The 25208-nt window shown below is 42.9% G+C and overlaps 1 protein-coding gene across 1 annotated transcript in view; it reads right to left on the reverse strand.

Annotated features, from left to right (window-relative positions):
- The window catches only part of MAP3K15 (mitogen-activated protein kinase kinase kinase 15), a 157229-nt gene that overhangs the window by 121467 nt on the left and 10554 nt on the right, over positions 1 to 25208 (reverse strand). Inside the window, exons 2-3 of the mRNA XM_054471806.2 lie at positions 9370 to 9509; positions 7065 to 7088 (exon numbers count right to left, since the gene is read on the reverse strand). Of these exons, the coding sequence (XP_054327781.1) occupies positions 7065 to 7088; positions 9370 to 9509 (164 nt within the window). The remainder of the gene's footprint in view (positions 1 to 7064; positions 7089 to 9369; positions 9510 to 25208) is intronic.

Raw genomic sequence — 25208 nt, forward strand, 5'->3', positions numbered from 1 at the left:
GCATCTCAGCTGCATGTCTCCCTCTGGCCAGTCCCGCTTCATTTACTCCCCTTCCCCAGCAGTCATCCCAAAGGCATACCTTAATAAACCTCCTGTACCCTAAACTCAGCCTCAGAGTCTGGGTCTAGAGGAAATCAACCTGCAAGATTAGCTGTAAGTATAAAGGTATGATTATCCTTGCTAAGGAAAATTAAAACAAATGAAGCTACGCAATGCCTATGGACTATGTACACTAGTGGCAAAGTACTAGGAAGTTCCAAGGTTAAACAGATAAAGTAGCCTTGGGGTTGGCTGTATTTTCACTCTTTTACTTTCATAAAGACTCAGCCTTGATCTGTCACCATATAAACATGTTTTCTCTAAAGTGATAAACTGCAGAAAGTGGCTATCTCTGTCATCTCCAAAGCAGTATAAAATAGTATAAGAATTAAAATGGATGAAAATACAGGAAAAGCCAGAAGCCATTTGTATAGAACTCTGACCAAAAAGTCAATTGCATTTTCAACTCAATCAAATACTGAAATATGAAGTGAAATGTAGCGTTCAAGATTTTTGTGACAGGTGTTTTTTTAAAGTCAATCCTGAAAAAGAAATTAAGAAAACAATTCCATTCACAAGAGTATCCAAAAGAATAAAAATACACAGGAGTAAGTGTAACCAAGAAAGTGAAAGACCTGTACATGGAAAACTACAAAATATTGCTGAAATAAATTAAAGAAGACCTAAATAAATGGAAAGACATCCCATATTCACAGATTAGTAGACTTAAAACTATTAAGATGTCAATACCAGCCAAGCAATCTACAGATACAATGCAATCCTTATCAATATTTAATGGCTTTTTTTTTTCTCCAGAAATGGAAAAGCTGATCCTCAAATTCATATGGAACTTCGAGGGGCCCCAAATGGCCAAAACAATATTGAAAAAGAACAAAGAGGATTTGCACTTCCAAATTTCAAAAATTACTACAAAGCTATAGTAATCAAAATAGTGCAGACTGCAGTGAGCTGTGATTGCACTACTGCACCCCAGCTGCGGTGACAGAGTAAGACCCTGTCTCAAAACAAAACAAAAAACAAAGAAAAATAAATTTTTTAAAAAGGGCTGGGTGCAGGCCAGGCACGGTGGCTTGTGCCTGTAATTCCAGGACTTTGGGAGGCCAAGGCAGGTGGATCACCTGAGGTCAGGAGTTCAAGATCAGCCTGGCCAACACTGCGAAACGTGGTCTCTACTTAAAAAAAAAAAAAAAAAAAAAAAAAAAAAAAAAAAAAAAAAAGCCGTGCGTGGTAGCGGGCACCTGTGATCCCAGCTACTCAGGAGGCTGAGGCAGGAGAATTGCTTGAACCCGGGAGGCAGAGGTTGCAATGAGCGGAGATCACGCCGTTGCACTCCAGCCTGGGCGACAAGAGTGAAACTCTGTCTCAAAAAAAAAAAAAAAAAAGGGGCTGGGTATGGTGGCTCACGCCTGTAATCCCAGCACTTTGGGAAGCTGAGGTGGGCAGACTGCTCAAGCCCAGGAGTTTGAGACCAGCCTGGGCAACATGGCAAAACCCTATCTCTACAAAAAAATAGAAAAATTAGCTGGGCGTGGTGGTGCACACCTATAATTCCAGGCATTCGGGAGGTTGAGGTGGAAGGATTACCTGAGCCAGGGGAAGTCAAGGCCGTAGTGAGCCATGATCGCACCACTGCACTCCAGCCTGGGTGACAGAGTGAGACCTTGTCTCAAAAAAAAGTTTTAAACTAGTGTGGTATTAGCCTAAGAGTAGACACATATGTCAATGGAGTATAACTGAGAGTCCAAAAATAAACCCTTATGTATACAGTCAATTGATTTTGACGAGGGTGGCAAGATGATTCAAAGATGACAAGTTTGTTTTTTTTTTTTTTAAAGAAACAGTGCTGGGACAACTAGGGATCCAAATGTGAAAGAATGAAGTTGGATATCTACCTCACACCAGACACAAAAATTAACTCAAAATGGATCAGAGACCTAAATGTAAGAGCTAAAACTATAAAACTTTTAAAAGAAAACATAGGAGTCATACTTCATGGCCTTGGTTTGGGCTAAGACTTCACAGATATACCAAAAGCACGATCCATAAAAGAAATAACTGATAAAACCTCTAATAAGGGCCTTGCTTCCAAAATGTATAGAGAACTCTTACACAGCTTCGTAATAAGAACACAGCCCAATTTTAAATGCGCAAAAGATTTGAACAGACATTTCACCAAAGAAGACTATGAATGACTAATCAGCACATGAAAAGATGCTCAACATTATTAGCCACTAGGGAAATGCAAATTAAAACTACACTCAGGTATCAGTTCATACTCACTAGAATGGCTATAATAAAAAGACAGATAATATCAAGTATTGGCAAGGATGTGAAGATACTGGACCTCTCACTGCTGGTAGAAATGTAAAATGGTACAGCCACTTTGGAATTGTTTTGACAGTTTCTTAAGAAATTAAAGGTATATTTACCAGCCAGGCACGGTGGCTCATGCCTGTAATCCCAGCACTTTGGGAGGCTGAGGCAGGTGGATCACTTGAGGTCAGGAGTTCGAGACCAGCCTGTCCAATATGATGAAATCGCATCTCTACTAAAAATACAAAAAAAATTAGCCAGGCGTGGTGGCGGGTGCCTATAATCCCAGCAACTCAGGAGGCTGAGGCAGGAGAATCACTTGAACCTGGGAGGCAGAAGTTGCAGTGAGCCGAAATCGTGCCATTGCACTCCAGCCTGGGTGAGAGAGTGAGATTCCAGCTCAAAAAAAAAAAAAAAAAAAAAAAAGCCCATATTTACCATATGACTTGGCAATTCCATTCCTAGGTATGTATCCAAGAGGAATAAAAACATGTGCCCACACAAAGATTTGCACTCGAATATTCACAGTGGCATTATTCATAATAGCCAGAAAGTAGAAACGATTCAAAAATCCATCTACTAGGGAATGGATAAAATGTGGACTATCTATACAGTAGAATACCATTCAGTAATAAAAAGGAAAGAACTACTGATCCATGCATCCATGATCCTAGTGGATTATGGATGATCTTCGAAAACACCATCCTAAGTGATAGAAGCCAGATGCAAAAGATCACATACTGTATGGTTCCTTTCACATGAGAAGTCTTGAAGAGGCAAGTCTATAAGACGAAAAGCAGATTAGTTCTTGCCTGGGGCTGGGTGTGGGAAGACAGATTGTCTGCAAATAAGCATTTTGGGGTCAGGGAAATGCTCTAAAACTAGACTGTGGTACACAACCCACAACTGGCTGCACAATTATGTCATTTATTAAAAATCATTGAATTGTGTGTGCTTAAACTAGGTACATTTTGTGGTATGTAAATTATACCTACATAAAGCATTTCAAAAAAAACAAAACAAAACCAGAACACAAGAATATGAGCATCATCTGAAAAAGAGGTGAACACAAAAGGCGATACCATGTTTCCAAAGAAACCCAGAAGAGCTGCAGGTGGTCCACCCTGAAGCCTGGCGTTTGGCTTCCTGGCCTCGGCAACCCTGCAAAGCAACTGCTCCTAGAAATGGAGACGAATGGCCAGGCAACGTGACCTGTAATCCCAGCACTCTGGGAGGCCAACGCGGGCGGATCATCTGAGGCCAGGAGTTTGAGACCAGCCTGGCCAACATGGTGAAACTCTGTTTCTACTAAAAAAAAAAAAAAAAAAAAAAAAAAAACCAAAAATTAGCCAGTCATGGTGGCACATGCCTGTAGTCCCAAGTACTTGGGAGGCTGAGGCAGGAGAATCACTCAAACCTGGGAGGCAGAGGTTGCAGTAAGCCAAGATCATGCCACTGCACTCCAGCCTGGGCTACAGGGCAAGACTCCATCTCAAAAAAAAAAAAAAAAGAAATGGAGATAAATGTGCCCACTTTGCTGCCACATAAGGCTGAATTCAATACATCATCAAGCACGATTTTATCTTTGTTATTATTATTTTATTATTTTTTATTTTTCCATCTCCCTTTCTGGGTAAAAGCACAATTTTAGAAATATCAAATGACTCCTTGAAAAGAGATCTCAAAGCATCTTAGTTTTCACATATTCATAAATCATTTCAAATATCTGGCTACATGTTCAGGGTGTGGCATCTAATTCGTACCCCTTATTTATAAGACTTCACTGTTCACTATGAGTGTGTGTGTGTGTGTGTGTGTGTGTGTTAATCAAAATCTTTCCAAAATGATCACAAACCCACAATTCCATCAGATTCTCTCTTGGAATCTCTGGGGTCGTATGATCCAGGTGTCTGATTCCAGGGTCACCCCAATACACATGGAGGGGACAACTGAGCAAATTCTCCTTAGAAGCCACCCAAGTTACTCTGACATTCTATTTTAATGTTTAATCACCATTAGTTGCAAGATGTCCATTCTGCTGATCCAAACCATTTTTCTGTTTACCCTACTTCCATCCCATCTGGAATGGAAAAAGTAAACGTCTCTTTACTTTCAGAAAGAGGATAGCATTTGAAGATGACTACTAATGGGTACCCCTCAAGGCTTAGTTCCCTTTAGCTTTTCCTCTTAGTGCAATTTTCCACTCATCACATCACCTGGGATCCTTTTATTCTTCTGAGTGCTCTAAATTTTCACATATTGCCAAGCATGACAACCAATACTGGGCACCAAATTCTAACATAATGCCAAATATAGCAAAGAGATTAGCTGCCAAATCCTTTAGAGCAGGGGTCCCCAACCCCTGGGGCCATGGACCAGTACCGGTCAGTGGCCTGTTAGGAACCAGGCCACATAGTAGGAGGTGAGTGGTGGGTGAGCGAGCATTATTGTCTGAACTCCACCTCCTGTCAGATCATTGGTGACATTAGATTGTTACAGGAGTGCAAACCCTATTGTGAACTGCACATGTGAGGGATCTAGGCTGCGTGCTCCTTACGAGAATCTAATGCCTGATGATTTGAGGTCGAACAGTTTCATCATGAAACCATCCCCCACCTCTGGTCTGTGGAAAAATTGTCTTCCATGAAACCAGTCCCTGGTGACGAAAAGGTTGGGGACCGCTGCTTTAGAGTAAGTTTATTCCTAAAAAACAAACAGATACCTAGGAAGAATAGTGCCGAGGTATGCTTGGAATTACTAAGAATGTTAAGGAATTCCTGGGTGTTTTGGAAGAGGGAGAATGCACCAGGAGGGAGGTAAGTAGTGGAATTTTAACAGCGTGACACCAAGCCTCCGGGAGGAGAGACTATTTCTGAGTACTGATGCATCCAACAGTGAGGAATGGAGAAAGAAAACGAGTTGTCTTCCTTTCTCCTTGCCTCAACATAACTCTTGCTGTTTTAAGGAATCAGCATTTCATAGCCATTTCTTGCATTAAATCCAGGTTACATCTTTTTGCTTGTATAACAAATATGGAACTACAGATGTTGAGGGCTGGAAGGTATCAATGAGCAAAACGGCACAGTTCAACATTTCTCATTTTATTGCTGAGGATCCTGAGGCCTAGGCAGGGGTGGAACAACTGACTGCCCAGTGTTACTTAGAGACAGGGTTGCGGCTACAACCGCACCTCCTGGGCCTCAGGCCCAATCTCCTTCGACTTCTTCCCCATTTCTCCACAAATTAGGTAATTTTAAAAATCAAGGCTGGGTGAGGTGGCTCACGCCTGTAATCTCAGCACTTTAGGAGGCCAAGGCAGGCAGATCGCTTGAGGTCAGGAGTTCGAGACCAGCCTGGCCAACATGGGGAAACCATGTCTCTACTAAAAATACAAAAATTAGCCAGGCGTGGTGGTAGGCACCTATAATCCCAGCTACTCAGGAGGCTGAGACAGGAGAATCGCTTGAACCCTGGAGGCAGAGGTTGCAGTGAGCCAAGATCACGCCACTGCACTTCAGCCTGGCTGACAGAGCGAGACTCTGTCTCAAAAAAAAAGTCAAGCTCTAGGAAGAACAGGAAAGACTCTTATAAGTGGACAACATCAGCATGTAAATGGGACCAAAAAAAGTCACACCTGATCCCATTTCTTTCCCAAAAGGAATCTAAAACCACCCGATGCCTTATCTTACAGGCCTGCTTGGAAAATTCATGCTCCAATAGTAATCACGTGCACTACACCACTTGGTCTGTTTCTGAAACTCATGTCTCAGGTGGGGAGCTCTGTCAGGGTCCTGGGAAAGCCTGGGCCCCCAAGCTGCAGGTTGGGGACTTCTGCAGACGGCGCCCAGGGGAAAGCTTTGCCTCCTGGGCCCTTTTCTCCCTCTCCTAGGAACTCTAGCTGGAATAGGAAGAGAGTCTGCAGGCCTGTTCCTTCTAGAAGAGCTAGCAGGAAGGAGACTAAGCCTCTAAGGCGGGGGACCAAGGGCCTGTCCTGAGTCTAGGTCACGGTTTCTCAAACCACAATGCCATAGGTCTGGAGGGATGGGCAGCTTGGAGTGCACTCAAGGGTACAGGATAACCTTGGCAACATTTCCAAGGCCAAGATCCTTTTAAAACATTTTTAGGGTGGTGATTTCATTATACTATTCAAACCAACGTGGCAATAAAACTACGTAATTTCAGGAACTTTTAAGCCAAATCAGGAGACTTCAGTACATAAATGGGACAGAAGGAAGTAGAATTCCATCCCACTTCCTTTCCGTTTGTAGCAAGAAACTTGTGCCCAATATTAACTGGCATACAAGTTCACGTTCCTCCGTCGTTAGGGAAATTCTGCTTGGGAAGTATGGGAGGTATTGACTCCAGCAAAAACATTACTGGTGGTCCACGGAACATCGACCCAGCTCAGAAGGAGTCACCCAGAAGGTTACAGCTCAAAGTCCCAGCAGGTAATGAAGAACATACACTTTCTTGGCTGGCCTTGCCTTCTGGCCCATACCCTCAATGGCTGAGTGGGGCCTGGGGCCGGCAGGTTGAGGCATAGGGAGATTTCTGGCTGTCCTCCTTAGAAACACAAACCACAGGCGTGATTAGAAGTCATCTTGCTACCTGGGCGATTTTCAGGCAAGCATTTTACAAATTGACATTTACATTTAATTTCAGAATTAAAATTCTGAAAATGTAATACTTACTGTGTTTTTTTGAGTTACCATGTCCTGAAAAGAAAAAGAAAAGATGAATATAGCTTTTTTTCAAAACAGCTAATTTCCATAAGCATTAGCCAGCACTCCCCTCTATAAAAGAAATTAACCATGTAAGAATTCATCACATAAAAGCACCCACCTTACAGCAAGAATTAATCATGTGAAACCTCCCTCTCCAAAAGCTTCAAACACAATGAACCTCTGAATTGCAACATTCATATTCCAAAGAAAATTGATCACCACTGGTTAGTCTCTGGAACTATTAGGGGACATTTATAAGGATTTCCCCAGAACAGGGCCAGTGCTTTTGCCCAAAAGATATTTTGAGCTTCAAGTTTGGGGTGCTGAGTGCCCTGCATCTTGCCTTCCCAGAAAAGAATGTCGGCAATAGCAAGGAAGGGCCTAGAAGGCACCGTGCTATCCCCGGATCTGGAACCATTTCTTGAATCAATCAATGTGAAGGCCACACCAGTCAGCCTTCCTACAGAAGGGGTGTTGGTAGTAGAATTCCTGACACCCCGCTACAACTGTCTAGGAATGAATGTTCAAATTCAATGACAACAATTTTAATCAGTAAATTTGGTACGATAATTAGGCAGCCCTTGACTGTCTCATTTACGCACCAACATCTCGGGGGTGGGGGGCGGCGGAGGGGCGGAGAAAACACCATTTAACTAAACAGCTGCCCTGTAAAACATGTTTCATATATTTTGAGATTTTTATTTCCTGATAACAAGTGCAAACTGCTTCTTCTGGTGTTAAATATAACTGACTACCCATTTCCATTTTAGGAAATATTTTTCTGTATTATTAAAAATTACAACATCCAGTCCATAGAACTTTCCAGAGGGCTTTGCTAAGGCACACCTGAAGAAACTGTCCTAAACTGGAAAAAAAAAAAAAATTCTAATTTCATGTTTTTCATCAAAATATAGGTTAATAATCTATATCTTTCATACTTGCTAAGTTCTAAATATTCCTAAGCATAGCTACCTTGGTGAAAATCAGTAAAAGAAAAGGTCAATATCTAACTATCTAATGTAATTTACATTTGCTTATAGCCCTGGGGAAACTATTCTACAATGTAAAGTACACTAATAAAAGTTTCTTCTTTCACTGTCATACAAATGACTTATTAAAATACAGTATTTTGCCATAATTACTGAGTACATATCTATGTAAAGTATATATGATGTTTAGCACATACAAGTCACACATCTCAAGCAGGTGGTATTTCTACCAGGAAATAATCTCAAATCCTTACACAATCCAGAAAATCTAGTTAATATTAAATCTCAAGAAACACAATGAAAATGTCCAACTTTGGCATAAAATTGTACTACTATCTACCAGTGATTTTTAATACTGAGGGAACTGAACCTTTAGAAATGATGTCTGTGAAGGCTGACTCTCCAAACCATTGGTTCTCACCCATGGTTGCACATTTGGGAGGTTAAAAAAATCTCCGTGCCTGGGTCCCACCCCCACCCCTGAGATTGTGATGTAATTGGTCTGGGGTGGGGCCTAGGCATGGGGATATTTACAAGCTCTCCCAGTAATTCTGAAGTACACTCAAGGCCGAGAAGCACTGCTATAAACAAACTAATCCATTATTCCTAAAATGATTTAGCATAGGCCAGGATTTTCTGACTAAAATATTCAACAATATCAATATCCACTGAATTTTGGAATAACTCATGTTAAACATTTCCACTATACAAATATAAGCATTTTTTTAAAAAATACTATGTTATCCAAAAAAGCTTGTCTCGAACTTGCAAAAATACATTTTAGAAATTCTTAACCATGAATGAGTTGTGTAGGAACACACACGTTTTCAGTTTTGCTTTGCTTTCAGACTGGTGGAAAATAACATCAAAGACTAATTGTGTCTATACTAAAATATTCTGTCCATTTCGGTAACTGTTCAATGTCTTCATATTATTATCCAAGTTGAGAACTGACTCTTATGTGTAGGTTTGGATCCAATTGCTCATGAAAGAATTCAGAACAGTGTGTTTGCTTCAATGGAAACTAATAGGAGTGTTTGCCTCCATTTCCCTAACGAGCCTGGAAATGCCCAAGTTGCCTGCAAACGTACAACTGTAGCACAGATGCTCACGAAATAGCCAGGAAGTCATCTGTGTGAACTAGAATCTGTGGTGGGAAGGAAAGAATTGCACAAGCAAGTCTTTGTTTTTCTCCAACTTCCTGTGCTACTGTGGCATTTCTGCTAGACATATAATTCTGCTTTCCCAAACGAAGTACTCAGGAGAAGGTGAATACCCTGTACCTTCAAAGAGAGAGCAGTGTCGGCATCGGTGTCATGGTACAAGATCACATTATTGGCCATGTCAAAGCTTTCTCGGACTCCAAGATGGTAGAAGAGGGAAGGCTGTCTGGAGACATCACTCATGTCTACCACAGCAACATCTGCCATGAACAAGGAGAGGACAGGATTAGGGGAGATGATCTGTCTACTTCATCTACTCACTGGTGATCACCAGTGGGGAGCTATAGCAATGTGTATTTCTGTCATCAGCCTGTTAGGTAAAGTAAGGAATGATTTGATTAAAATTACCCTATGAACTGTGGAAGAAACGCAGTAAGAATTTTTTTTAACCCTCTTTCTTCTTCAAAGTGCTGGGAATGTAACCTCACTTAGAACTTGCTGATGGATTTTTAATGTTATTTTTGTTATGACATATCATACATCTGAAGAATATATTTAGCTTATATATGAGGCATAAAGTATAATGCAACGAAAAACCGTGTACCTTCTGTGCAGCCCAAGTCAGAGGGTTACCTGCACTCAGGGTCCCATGTGCCCCTCCCTGATCACATCTCCTCCCTCCTGCCCAGAGAACACTTCTGTCCGGATCTATGTATTTATCAGTTCCACGCATATGTGTGTGCTATAGAATGAACATTTGTGTCCCCTCAAGGTTCATGTGTTGAAACCTATCCCCCAATATGATGGTACCTGAAGATGAGGCCTTTGGGAGGTGATTAGGTCATGAGGATGCAGCCCTCATAAATTGGATTAGTGCCCTTATAAAAGAGACTCCAGGGAGCTGCTTTCCCCCTTTCATCATTCCAGGACACAGGGAGAAGATCCCATCTATGAACTAGAAAGCAGGTCCTCACCAGACAATGAGTCTGCCACCACCTTGATGTTGGACTTCCTAGTATCCATAATTATGAGAAATAAATTTCTGGCTGGGTGCAGTGGCTCATGCCTGTTAATCCCAGCACCTTGGGAGGCCAAGGCAGGTGGACCACCTGAGGTCAGGAGTTTGAGACCAACCTGTCCAACATAGTGAAACCCTGTCTCTACTAAAAATACAAAAATTAGTTGGGCGTGGTGGCAGGCGCCTGTAATCCCAGCTACTCGGGAGGCTGAGGCAGGAGAATCGCTTGTACCTGGGAGGCAGAGGTTGCAGTGAGCTGAGATCGTGCCACTGCACTCCAGCCTGGGCAACAGAGTGAGACTCTGTCTCTAAATAAATAAATAAATTTCTGTTGTTTAGAAGCCATGCCCGGGCATTATGTTATAGCAGTCCAAACAGACTAAGATAATACGTACAGGCACGTATAGGCATTACACACACACACACACACACACACACACACACACACACACACACACACATATATATATATACACACACACACAAATTCCTTAACAGTATATTGCTCAGTTTTGCATGTCTTTGAACTTCATATAAATGGTATTGCATTGTATGTATTCTTCGGCTTGCTATTTTTTGGTGGCATTCAACCAATTTGTGCATTTAGCTCCAGTTCATACATTTTCGCTTCTGTATAGAATTCTGTTGTGTGACAGATTTTTATTCATTTCCTATTTCACACTGCTGCAATAAACAGTCCTGTCATAGCTCCTGGCTCACATGTCTACCATCAACTTGACAACATATAATGTGCCCTGGCTGGGCGCGGTGGCTCATGCCTGTAATCCCAACACTTCAGGTGGCCGAGGTGGGCAGATCGCTTGAGCTCAGGAGTTCGAGACCAGTCTGGACAACATGGCGAAACCCCATCTCTATAAAAAATACAAAAAATTAGCCGGGTGTGGTGGTGCGTGCCTGTAGTCCCAGTTATTCAGGAGACTAAGGTGGGTGGATGGCTTGAGACTGGGAGGTCGAGGTTGCAATGAGCTGTGATCATGCCACTGCTCTCCAGCCTAAGTGACAGAGTAAGACCTTGTCTCATAAACTAAAGAAAAAAGTAAAATGCACCCTGGAGTTGCACCCTGTAATAGAGACCTATTCAAAACAGAGGAGCAACTTATTACACGAATAATGAGCATGTTTAAATTACGCTTAGTAGTATGGGGCACCATTTTAAAACTCAAAACGTTCTAGAGGATGTAAGAGTTCCAAGTTTGATGGGAGCTTCCTCACCATGTGCAGTGGAGATATAGGAATGTAGTGTCCAAACTCATGCTCACACTGCTGTGACTTCTAGAAAGTCACTCAAAATCCCAATGGGACAGAACAGAGGCCAGTTGAACAAGGGCGTGAAGAAACATAAAGGCAGGCAGGCACCAGACACCGCTAGCTCTGTAAAGAGGCGCTGGGAACCTGAGGCCAAGTGCCACTAAGCCCCAGAGTGGGCCTTTTATTCTCTTATTTATGGATTGCCTGCTGTATGGCAGGATTCTGATGGGTGCCAGGGATAGAAGTGTCAACAGGGCATAATCACTTCCCTCAAAAGAAAAAACCAACTACAATACAATGTGGGTAACCAGAAGGAAGGGGATGGTTAGGATCACGGTGAGGGCGGCCAAAATAAGGGAAACAGTGAACACAGCACCCCCAGGAGGGCACATAATCCACACCTGAGTGGAGGGCAATCACAGAAGGCCTGGAGGAAGGGATATTGTCCATGACCTGAGGCTCTGTAAGAGTCAGGCAGGCGAATGGGATGAGGATGTGGGGGATTCAAAGGCAAGGAAAGAGCGGTGCATTAACAGAAGCCAGCTAGTGCAAGGGGCCAGCAGCAAGCCAGGGTGTAAGTGTGAATGCCACCCACAGATCACTTCCTGGGGCCAGAATACCCCAGAAAAACGAGCCTGGAGGGGGAGGGCTGGACCTACCTTGAGGCAATGGGAAACCTATGGTTGGGTTTTTTAACTTTTTATTTTTACTTACTTATTTATTTATTTTTGAGACAGAGTCTCAAAAATGCACGGGTACGATCTCGGCTCACTGCAACCTCCACCTCCCAGGCTCAAGCGATTCTTGTGCCTTGGCCTCCAGAGTAGCTGGGACTACAGGCATGTGCCACCATGCCCGGCTAATTTTGTTGTATTTTTAGCAGAGACGGGGTTTCACCACGTTGGCCAGGCTGGTCTCAAACTCCTGACCTCAAGCGATCCGCCCACCTCAGCCTCCCAAAGTGCTGGGATTACAGGCGTTAGCCACTGCACCTGGCTACCTTTTTTTTTTTTTTTTTTTTTTTTTTTAAAACAGAGATGGGGTCTCACTCTGTTTCCCAGGGTGGTCTTGAACTCCTGGGCTCAAGCAATCCTCCCACCTCGGCCTCTTGAAGTGCTAGGATTACAGCTGTGAGCCACTGCTCCTGGCCTCTTTAAAACTTTTTATTATGCAGTACTACAAATATACATAAAAAGTAGACAGAATAGTATAACGAAATCTCCATACCTCCCATCTCAACAACGATCAACTCAAGGCCGGCTTTGTTTCATCTTTACTACCATCCGCAACGTCCACCCCTCCCTCCCTGTGTTATTTTAAAATAAATCCCACCAGACACCATATTGTTTTATCCCCCAATATTTCAGGATATATCACTAAAAGATGAGAACTCAAAGAAAAAAATAACCATAGTATCAATGTCTCACCTAAAAATATTTTTAAATAATCAAGAGAGTTTTTTAGCAGGAGACTCTCAGAGTCAAATTTACCCTTTAAGAGGTCATCTACTAATGAAAGGACACACATCTATACTGAGGAAACACTCTACAACCCAGCCTGATCAATTTCTCTCAAATGGGTAATTCCACTCCCCAAAGACATTTGCTTAGAGTCAAGATAATGCGCCACTGCAGCTGAGTAAATTAGACATTCTGCCTATAGGACTGCTTCCTAGACTCTTACTTATCTACATTAAAAATTATATGTTTCAGGCCAGGCACAGTGGCTCACGCCTGTAATCCCAGCACTTTGGGAGGCGGAGGCAGGTGGATCACCTCAGGTCAGTAGTTTGAGACCAGCCTACCCAACATGGTGAAATCCCATCTCTACTAAAAATACAAAAAATTAGCCGGGTGTGGGGTGGGCGCCTGTAATCCCAGTTACTCAGGAGGCTGAGGCAGGAGAATCACTTGAACCTGGGAGGAGGCGGTTGCAGTGAGCCAAGGTTGTACCACTGTACTCCAGCCTGGATGACAAGAGCGAAACTCTGTCTCAAAATATTTAAAAAAAAAAATTACATGTTTCATAGTGATGCTATGAAAAAGTAGCAACACAGATATTAATTCCAAGGCCATGGTGACTGTTATAATTAGTTAATAAAGGCAAGGAAGCAAATAGAAACAGACAACGGGGAACAGCGGAAAGGGGCAGAAGGGAGGATAGGGACAGTAGTCCCGAAGTCACGCGGCCCATTTTCACAGGCAACCTTGAACGTGGCAGAGGAACTTGTTGCCAAGAAGATTCCATTTTGATCAAGTGACATGAATTCCTCCCTTCTTTGCCTTCTCAACATTCTGTGCTGGGACCCACCGGCCTACCAAGGATTGGGAGAGACTTTTCACTGTCAATGAAAACAGGACATATTAATACTGCTACTCAAAAAAAAAAAAAAAAAAAAAAAAAATTCTGAGCAATTCGTGTTCAATAGGAAAACTGCCTCGAATCTAAAGTTGGAATTTTTGCCTGACATTTGTCACTCAGGCCAGTAGACTAAGTTCACTTTGAGGATTTATACCAAAACAGTATGCAACTGGCTTATTTTCAGAATTTCTAAAACATGAATCTAGCATCTGGTTTATAAATGTTAATTGTAATAAAACACCAGATTGGAACTTTTATTCTATACAAAGAAAAAAGGGCTTTATCACTAAAGAGAGCACCAGTTACCTAAAACCTTTCATCATCACAGTGGTCACACGCTTCGCCATTTATAAAACACTTCCACAGACTTCTCAGTTGAATTTCAGAACTCCAGCAGGCAGGCAGGGCAAGCACTGGCTTCACTTCGCAGGTAGAAAAATGAAGTGCAAAGAGGTTAACAGACTCGCCCAAGGTCACTCAAGTACAGCATGAACAAGTCAGGGCTCAAAATCAGCTTTTCCAACCCCAAGTCCTGTGTTCCCCGATGCCCTCATGAGGCTTAGTACATTCCTGACACACTGTGTAAAACTGAGCTACCTGGGGGCAAAACAAATTTATATATCAGGCTAAATCTTAAGCAAAAAGATCACAGATAAAAAGGAAGAGATAAAATTCAGATTTTCATTCCCAAATACACCCTGTGCTCCTAGCAACCATTACCTTTCAGTTCCTACTGACGCAGGCCAGCTTCAGGAAAAAAAAAAAACAAAACACATATCATAGAAACCATCTTTTCTGACCCTGAGGCAGGCATACACACCCACCCTACCTATCTTGGTTTAGCAAACTTTAGGAAGTGATACCAGGCATGGTGGCATGTGCCTAAAGTCCCAGCTACTCTGGAGGCTGAGGCAAGAGGAGCACTTAAACCTAGGAGTTCAAGTCCAGTCTGGGCAACATAATGAGACTCTGTCTTTTTAAGAGAGAGAGAGAGGAGGAGGGAGAGAGAGATACTACATCAAGGATTGCAAAAAGCCAAGGTTCCAGTTGAAATCTATGCTTAGCAGGAAAGTGTAATTTAAAAACCAGTTACAACGACCTCAAGCAGGAGGTCAATTACAAGGACGCTGAAACACGCTAGTATTAAATAAGAAAGATGATGCATAGGACTTTAGTTCTTTGAAAACTTTTGAACACTATCTTGAATACTATTTTTGCTAAATGTTTTATGGGTAATATATAAAACTATAATTTTCTAGTGTGGTTTGAAAGTATCTGATTTCTGAAGCAAAGCATTAGTCAACAAAGTGATATGATGGCAAATGATTTACCATATAGTAATTCTGTGACTGTACTTGCCAGTCTTTAAATATATACCAGGTTATCCTTAAGTCTATCTAACTCCCTGCAGAAAAAATAGAAATTATCAAAGTAAGTAAGACTGCCTTTGTCAAAATGAAAAGCGCTAGACTTTAGAATAAGTTTTTGGCCAAAGACTTCAAGACAAAAATTGGATTGGACATATGACAAGACTAGCTACCTAAAAGCTACCTTTAAAAAAAAAAAAAAAAAAAGCCCAGATATACTGGACAGAAGGCACCTCTCCTAACTCCTACCATAATTTAGATCTTACCTATCTACTGCTGCTTATTTCCGACATACTCAGGTCAAGTCAATGAAGACAGTTGTGAAGTGTTTTGTTTGTTTGTTTGTTTTGAGATGGAGTCTTGCTCTGTCGCCCAGGCTGGAGTGCAGTGGTGCAATCTTGGCTCACTGCAACCTCCGCCTCCTGGGTTCAAGTGATTCTCCTGCCTCAGCCTCCCGAGTTGCTGGGATTATAGGCATGCACCACCATGCCTGGCTAATTTTTGTATTTTTAGTAGACACGGGGTTTCCCCATGTTGGCCAGGCTGGTCTTGAACTCCTGACCTCAAGTGATCTTCCCACCTCGGCTTCCCAAAGTGCTGGGATTACAGGCGTGAGCCACCGCACCCAGCTTGAAGTGTCACTTAAATCTTATTTTCCAATCTCATAAGAAGGAGCCAATATACCAATTCAGTGTTAGGACATCAGCAAGTCCTTACCAAGTGTCACAGTGAGTGGTACTCGTTGCCTGGGGGATAGAGTTTTAACTAGGAGGAAGGAGGGGGGGCGTGAGGACATCAGGAAACTACCTGGCCTCCTATCTTTTGCTTCCCAGTATCAAATTTTTTTGGTAAGAATGACTGAAAGTAAATCTTTTTTTTTTAACTATGTAAGTGTGATTGAGATGTGTCCACTACCAGTTTTTCCAAAAGAAATGCAGCACATATATGCCAACTACGTTTTACTCACTGAGGTGAATGAGCTCATTTGGCTTAATTTCAGACCACTCACAGTGAAATATTCGCAATATACATTATAGCGTGAGTTAAGCCACTTTATCTTTTGTAAATACATATTGTTCTTCCATCTGACAATACAGAAAAATATGCAGCATGATACTGCAAGCTAGACTGCATTCATCACTTTAAATGCTATCAATATTGTTACTTAGGAGGCTGAGGCAAGAGGATCGCTTGAGCCCAGGACTTTGAAACTGCAGTGAGCTATGATTGTGCCACTGCACTCCAGCTTAGGTGACAGAGTGAGACCCCATCTCTAAAAAAATAAAAATACATGGGTATTGATATCATTGTCATCATCCTCGCTGTCACACACTTCACAGTTCCAAGTCTGGGTTCCCTGGCAGCCAGTGAACACATCACCCCAATTTTTTTTTTTTTTGAGATGGAGTCTCGCTCTGTTGCCCAGGCTGGAGTGCAGTGGCATGATCTCAGCTCACTGCAACCTCCATCTCCCAGATTCAAGCGATTCTTGTGCCTTAGCTTCCTGAGTAGCTGGGACTACAGGTGTGCACCACCACGCCAGGCTAATTTTTGTATTTTTAGTAGAGACAGGGTTTCGCCATGTTGGCCAGGCTGGTCTTGAACTCCTGACCTCAAGTGATCCACCTGCCTCGGCCCCCCAAAGTGCTGGGATTACAGGCTTGAGCCACCACGCCTGGCCACCATCCCAGTATTTTCATCTTCATCATCTGAAGATTCCTCTTCAGCTTTCCTCAACCCTTTTCTAAAGGAAACACTTTAACATGACTCTCTGTAGCAAAATTTTTGGAGACACATTCTGAGAAGCCTTTTCTGACCAGCAGATAACAACCTCTTCTTTCAAAAGGTCTGTGTCACGCATCACCTTCAAACTGTGCGCAATTCTAGAGTGGTGCAGAGTTTGATGTACTGCAGCCACAAGCTGCAGACCCTGACAAGGGTACCGCTGAGCTTTCCTGTTACTGTGACAAAAATCACAGTAAGTAGCCCCTGCATTTCTTAATTTGTTCTCCAACTGTCTCGTTAAAATGAATGTCAGCCGGCTCGAGAGAACCATCACTTTTACTTATACTCCTCCCACAATAATACACTCTTTCCTTAACAAAATCAACAGCTCCTTAAAGATCATCACTAAGTATCCGGACTTCTGCCTGGCTGCTGATTTCACCCATTCTGTGTTCTACGTTTCCTCAGCAGTATCTGTCCCCAAAGCCTGTGGGAGTGGTGACTCATTGCTAGATACAGGGGCCATGTTGCTTGAACTTGCCCCTTCTAATTTCCTTTTTTTTCATGTACCAATTTCCTTTTTCGTAGGTGGTCCTTTGAGAAGGGATGTGCAGAGTTTATGATCTGCATCAAGCACTCCATAGCCAGAGAGTGCTTTACAAAAACTTATCTATTGGCTTCTTAGGAATGATAAGCACATTGGATGCAGGATTCTCATTCTCAGGATAACACTTTTTTTTTTTTTTTTTTTGAGATGGAATCTCACCCTGTTGCCCAGGCTGGAGTGCAGTGGCACGATCTCGGCTCACTGCAACCTCCGCCTCCCAGGTTCAGGCGATTCTCCTGCCTCAGCCTCCCGAGCAGCTGGGATTACAGGCATGCGCCACCACGCCTGGCTAATTTTTGTATTTTTAGTAGAGATGGGGTTTCATCATGGTGGTTAGGCTGGTCTCAAACTCGTGACCTCAAGTGATCCACCCGCCTCAGCCTCCCAAAGGGCTGGGATTACAGGCATGAGCCACCACATCCGGCCTAGATAACACATTTTTAAAATAAACCCATCTAACAAGTCTTCAAACTTTAGCCTTGTGAGAGCCAATTACAATCATTGTGAACATCAAAATGGTCTTTGCTTCCAGCTCAACCAAAATATTTGGTGGGATTTACTGGAGGCCAATGAAGCACCTTTACAATATCAACAATTTTCATTTCCTTTTTGTCCCATTTATTCTACATTTCTTTTACTCTCAACATTAATGGCCATACAAGGTATCTTGTATGGCTAGAACTGGGCTGATGTGACGTGGCTGGCATTAGGACAGCCTGGTGCATTAGTAAGCATTGTCGATAAGATGCAGAGATATTTTATTATATTCTGATTACTACTACTACATGACAAAACACCTCAAAATCAAGTGGCACAAGTTTGAGTTCCTCTGCACAGGACAAAGAATGGGGTTAGGATGCAATCTTCAACCTCAAAATTTTGAAAACTTTCCTTACAACCTGCAGGCATATAAAGCAACCCCACTACATGATAACTGCCCAAGGGATCTGAGCCCTGCATTTTTAATTTTACTAAATAACTTTGCTGCTTTTAAATAATGTATAAAAAGAATATATACTAACAAGTGAAATGTGATAAATGGAAATATATACTGATCGATACCATTAATTTAAACATAAACGCAAGCTTTGGCATGTATCATATATTTCCTAATGTAGTTATTCCAATAAACTAGTTTAAATTATGGAAACATTAACTTAATATTTTGTGAAAAAGTTCACACACCAGGTTTCAGCAATTTATTATTTCACAAAGCATATCTCATTCTACACTGGGGTTCTGGTATGTTTACTGATGGGGGTCAAGGGGAGTGGTGCAGGTGGGGGAGGGTGCTGACATTTACTGAATACTTACTAAGTTCAAGGCACAGACTTTGAATCTCTACACAGGGATCTTTTTAAATGAGGCTCAGAGATATCATGTAAGTTATCCAGGCTCACACAGCCAATAAACGAGAAGGTAGAAATCCAAACTCAGACCTATAAAGCGTCACCACCTGTATCGCCAGGGCCAGTGTTACACAATGATAGAAGACATGTTTAGAAGGTTTCATTACAGGTCTCTGGTGGGAGTTTTTGCTCTGGAAGGCAGAAAGGCCACTGAATCAAGGATAACCTGCACTTCCTGTACTTTCCCGGATAATGAGACGAAAAGGAGGCAGTAGTGGTCCTGCCTTCTGGACTCAAAGTGCCTGGGGGCACTCATCGTGGGGCAAGACTGGCATCCCACGTGTTCAAGGCATCAGGCTCAGTTTGTCAAGAGGCACCTGTGTCAAACTTCATTTGAGATGAATCACAGATCTAAATGTAAAAGCTGAAACAAAGTTTTTGGAAGAACATATAAAAGAGTACCTGCACAACTGCAACCTGGAAGGTTCCTTAGGCAAGATAGAGCAGGCAACCATAAAAGAATAATATTCTAGATTAGACTTCATCAAAACGAAGAGCTTCTGCTCATCAAAAGCCACCATTGTGTACATGGAGAAGCTAGCCACAGTCTGGGAGCAAATATTCACAAAATATATGACAAAGCACTTAAATCCAAAACATAAAAACCTCTCATAATTCAATAATAAGATGACAGACAACCCAATTAAATGGGTCAATGGCTAGAATGGACACCTCACAAAGGAAGATATCTGCATGTCCAAAAAGCACATGGAGAAGTACTCAACATCATTAATCATGAGGGAAAGGCAAATTAAAACCGTAAGGAAAAACCACCACAACCCTTATGAGAAGAACCACAATCGACAGTGTTGGTGATGATGTGAAGCCACTGAAACTGTCACACATTGGTGCTAAGAATATAAAATGGTACAACCACTTCAGAAAAAGAGTTGGAAGTTTCTGATATATTTCAACACACACTTAACCCTTTGATCCAGCCATTCTACTCATAGGTATTTACTCAAGAGGAATAAAAACATTGGTCCACAAAAAGTCACAAAGACTTGCAAATTGCAAATGTTCAGAGCTGCTTTGGTTGTTAACAACTCCAAACTAGAAGCAACCCAAACGTTCATCAATAGGAGAATGCCTAAACTAACCGGTATATTCTTACAATAAAATTGTATAATATTAGAAAGGAACAAACTACAGATACACATAACGGTATGGATGAATCTCAAAAACATCATGCTGAGTGAACAAAGCCAGACACCAAAGAATACATATTGTATGAGGCCATTTAGATGAAGCTCTAGGAAAGGCAGATCTACAGAGATGACAGCAGATCAGTCATAGCCTTATAGGGGTAAAGGTAGGATTGAGGGAGAGGGGACATGATGGAACTTTCTGGAAAAACAGAAGTGTTCTCTATATTGTGATGGGGGTTGCATTAGAGAGGTTTAGTCATTTTTTAAAGTTGTACAGCTGAGATTTGTACATCACAATGCCTATACATTTTACATTTAATATGTTTAAAAAGAATAATTGGCCGGTTGCAGTGGCTCACGCCTGAAATCCAAGCACTTTGGGAGGCCAAGGCGGGTGGATCACCTGAGGTCAGGAGTTCAAGACCATCCTGGCCAACATGGCAAAACCCAATCTCTACTAAAAATACAAAAATTAGCCAGGTGTGGTGGCATATGCCTGTAATCCCAGCTACTCAGGAAGCTGAGGGAAGAGAATCGTTTGAACTTGGGAGATGGAGGTTTCAGTGAGCCGAGATCGCGCCACTGCACTCCAGCCTGGGTGACAGAGTGAGACTCCCTCTCTAAATAAATAAATAAATATAAAAATAAAAAAAATAAAAAGAATAATCAAGTATGAGGTAGGGAACGGATAGAGGTAAAGAAGAAATGAGAACAGCAGGATGTTAATAATTGTCAGAGCTGGGTAATGTACATGCTTGAAATTTTCCATGATAAAATAACTTAAGAGGGAAAGTTATCTACATCGAATGCTCCCGCCTCTCTCTACCTTCTCTTTCCCCTCCCTATCTGTGTCCAGTTCTTCCTGGCCCCTGGGATGGCCTGCCACAGACCCCAAAATTCCTGAATGAGCTCTACTTCCTGCCAGGACTCACCCACCACTCAACTCCCTTCTGCTCCCCAACCACTCTCCCTCCCCAAACCAAGCCCCAACAACTGCCAGGCATTTCTGCCAGTCCCATCACACGCAATTGCCAAAACCTGTGCAAGTTACTGGGCAACAAGAATTTTTCCAGCCTACTTTACAGAAAGTTCAGTCCTATCCCAACCATGTTATTTGGCCGGGATTGAAACAGCACCTATTTCAAAGCCAGATACACAGAAGACTTTTAAAACGGTTTATGGCTCGTATTCCAAAACTATGTTTGGAAGTTCACTGCAGGGAACTGAAAATACATTTTGTCCTAGTAACAGATAATAACACAGCCAGTAAGGTAGCAGACCAGCCCACGGATATCTACTCTAAAATGCACTCAAGGCTCAAACAGCAATGTCTCCATTAAATGCTGCAGGTGAAACGCTTCTTTCAAAGTTGGCCCACATGACTAACGTGAGGAAAGTTCCAGGCTCAATTCTGAGTCAGTAGCACTAACAGCAGCATGGAAAGGAAGGAAGGGCCCCTATGGGCAAGCCAACAGCCAAGTCCAACAGAAGACAGCTGAGGTCCAGCCACGGACTTCTGCAGCCGGGTCCCTGGGAGCACTCATTGTTGTCTAGCCTGAGCACACCTGGCCACTCTCTCCAGCAGGGAGGGAGAAAGGGAGAAGGCTTCTGAGTTATAACACCATCTTCAACCTCTTACTGTACTTAGAGTAAAAATCATACTTATATTCTAGAAAATAACATACAGTATAGAAAATACGGACAAACCAAAAGAAAAAGAACCGGTATTCCATTCCCAGCAATAACTGAAACCACTACTTCCATCCCAGCATGTCCAGTTTGAGTTCTTCTAGTCTCTTCTGTCAGATACGCACCACTGAAGAGAAAGATTCAGGCCTAGAAATGTGTCATTAGGATGGATGTTACTTCTTAATAAAATCGTAAGTGCACTCTATCTATGGCCTGACTACCATTTTCAACATGCCACTGGAAACTGCGTTCTAAATTTCTTTTGAGGGCACCACATAAGATCTGCTTTATCTCAACAGAAGCCAGCTGTCATCTGTGCCCACTGATGATTATTTTTAACAGGAGCTGGGTAGATATTCGTAGCAATCACTCAAACGGTGGCAAAGAAAACTGTACCTGGCTCCCGGCCATTGAAGAGTTCGCTGTCTGGCAGATCAATCATTGAATCAATAATTATTTAAGGGCTGGGTGCGGTGCCTCACGCCTGCAATCCTAGCACTTTGGGAGGTTGAGGCAAGTAGATCACCTGAGGTCAGGAGTTCGAGACCAGCCTGGCCAACATGGTGAAACCCCATCTCTACTAAAAATACAAAAATTAGCCAGCCAAGATGGCACATGCCTGTAATCCCAGCTACTCCGGAGGCTGAGGCAGGTGAATCATTTGAACCCGGGAGGTAGAGGTTTCAGTGAGCCAAGACCATGCCACTGCACTCCAGCCTGGGCGACAGAGACTCAGTCTCAAAAAGTAATAATTATTATTTAATCACAATTGTTTTGCCTGTGAGTAAAGAAAACCTCAGCATACAAAAGCCAACAGGGACAAGGAGGGGAGTCCATGCAGGCTCCCTTGAAGAACTTGGATATGAAAGCTGAACAGGTATTGATCAGAGGAAGACTACAGGTGGGGGTGGGGACTGATATGGTTTGGCTGTGTCCCCCAAACCTCATCTCGAGTTGTAATCCCTACGTGTGGAGGGAGGGACTTGGTGGGAGGTGACTGGATTATGGCGGCGGTTTCCCCATGCTGTTCTCATGACAGTGAGGAAGTTCTCACGAGATCTGATGGTTTAAAAGTGGCAGTTTCCCCTGTGCTCTCTCTCTCTCCTGCCACCATGTAAGACGTGCCTTGCCTCCCCTTCCCCTTCTGCCATGGTTTTAAGTTTCCTAAGCCCTCCCCAGCCATGCCAAACTGTGATTCAATTAAACCTCTTTTGGGGCCAGGCACAGTGGCTCACGCCTGCAATCCCAACACTTTGAGGGGGCCAAGACAGGTGGATCACTTGAGCTCAGGAGTTCAAGACCAGCCTGGCCAACATGGCAAAAGCCCACCTCTACAAAAAAATATAAAAATTAGCCAGACATTGGTGGCTCATGCCTGTAATCCCAGCTACTCTGGAGGCTGGGACTGGAGAATCACTTGAGCCCGGGAAACTGGAGGCTGCAGTGAGCCAAGGTTGTGCCACAGCACTCCAGCCTGGATAACAGGGTGAGACCCTGTCTCAAAACAAAACAAAATTACCACTTTTGTATATAAATTACCCAGTCTCAGGTACTATCTTGTAGCACTGTGAAAATAGACTAAATATGGGGACAGAAACCAGGATACAGTGGCCTCTAGACAGATACATAAATTTGAATGCAGCAAGACTGGCCCAACTTTGAGAGACCAGTTAAAAAGCTACGGACAGTAACCTGGATGAGACAAGATGGTGCTTAGACCAAGACAGTAGCAGGGCATATAGAGAGAAGTGGGCAAATCTGTGAAATATTTTGGAAGTAACTACCTGGATTTGACAATGAGGGAGAGAGTGGGATCACTGACTCCTAGCTTTCTGACATGAACTGCTACGTGGGGGATTTTACTCATCCATGTTTACTTACCCTTATAGATAGCAATGTCTAAATTAACTATCGCTCCTATGCTCTGCTAGAAATAAATGTGGCCAGTCTCCTGACCATGTGTAGATGGCATGCAAAACGTGTGTGCTGTATCAGAGGGCTGCCTGTTTCATCACTGCACAGCCATCAAACCAACATCTCCCACAGGTCCATCTTCCTCTGAACTTTAAGCATGCTCCAGAATGATGAGGAAGGAATATTCAGCAAGTTATCTTCTTGTTCTTTGAGACAGAGTCTCACTCTGTCGCTCAGGCTGGAATGCAGTGGCGCAATCTCAGCTCACTGCAACCTCCACCTCCTGGGTTCAAGTGATTCTCCTACCTCAGCCTCCCAAGAAGCTAGGACTACAGGCATGGGCCACCATGCCTGGCTAATTTTTGTACTTTTTGGGAGAGACAGGGTTTCACCATGTTGGCCAGGATGGTCTCAAACTCCTAGCCTCAGGTGATCTGCCCGCCTTGGCCTCCCAAAGTGCTGGGATTACAGGCGTGAGCCACCACACCCGGCCATAGGATATAAGAAGTCTCAAGGCATTTTTCAGGCTCCTTCTTGCAGGAGCAAATGCACATGTGGGCTGAGCCCACTAAAATAAGTTGAAACAAGAGGTACATTTAGGCCAGGCATGGTGGGTCACACCTGTAATCCCAGCACTTTGGAAGACTGAGGCAGGAGGATCACTTGAGCTCAGGAGTTCGAGACCAGCCTGGGCAATATAGTGAGATCCCCATCTCTATAAAAAAAGTAAAAATAACTGGACATAGTGGTGTGCACCTGTAGTCCCAGCTACACAAACAGGAGGCTGAGGTAGGAAGATTGCTTGAGTCCAGGAAGGTGAGGTTACAGTGAGCCCTGTTTGTGTCACTGCACTCCAGCTGGGTGACAGAGCAAGACCCTGTGGGAGGGGAGGGGAGGGAAGGGGGGGGAAAGAAAGAGAAAAGAGATGTATTTAGGTATTTTTAGCAGAATGCATGACAAGCTCTATTAGGATAAGCTAGGCTATGCTGCCACAACAGACAAATCTCCAAGGCTTCAGTGGCTTAATTGCTATCTTTAATCCCTGATCTTCAAGTCTGCCACAACAGGGGCAGAGAGATGAAGGAGTGCATCACCTAACTGCTTTAAGCCCAAAGTGATGCTTGCTGCTGCTGCTCACATCGCACTGGCCAGCAGTAGTCACGAGGGCCCAAGAGATATGAGGAAATGTGGAAGAACATATGGATGTTTGGCAAACACTGTCTTTGCCACACAATGCATCAAGCTAATAAAGAATCCAGAGATACCAGCACAGAGGGAGAAGCCAGACATAACTCACGTGAAAGGTGGCAAGGAAAACTAGAGCTAGCCTTATTTTAAACCATTTCATATCTTTTGTTTTTTTTAAAAAAAAGCCCAATATCACTGTCAGATAAAAACTAACAATCACTACAGTATCATTTAATGCCAAAGGAAAAAGTTACCTAAGGCTGG

Source organism: Pongo pygmaeus, chromosome X, assembly GCF_028885625.2.
Source record: "Pongo pygmaeus isolate AG05252 chromosome X, NHGRI_mPonPyg2-v2.0_pri, whole genome shotgun sequence".
Lineage (NCBI taxonomy): Eukaryota > Metazoa > Chordata > Mammalia > Primates > Hominidae > Pongo > Pongo pygmaeus.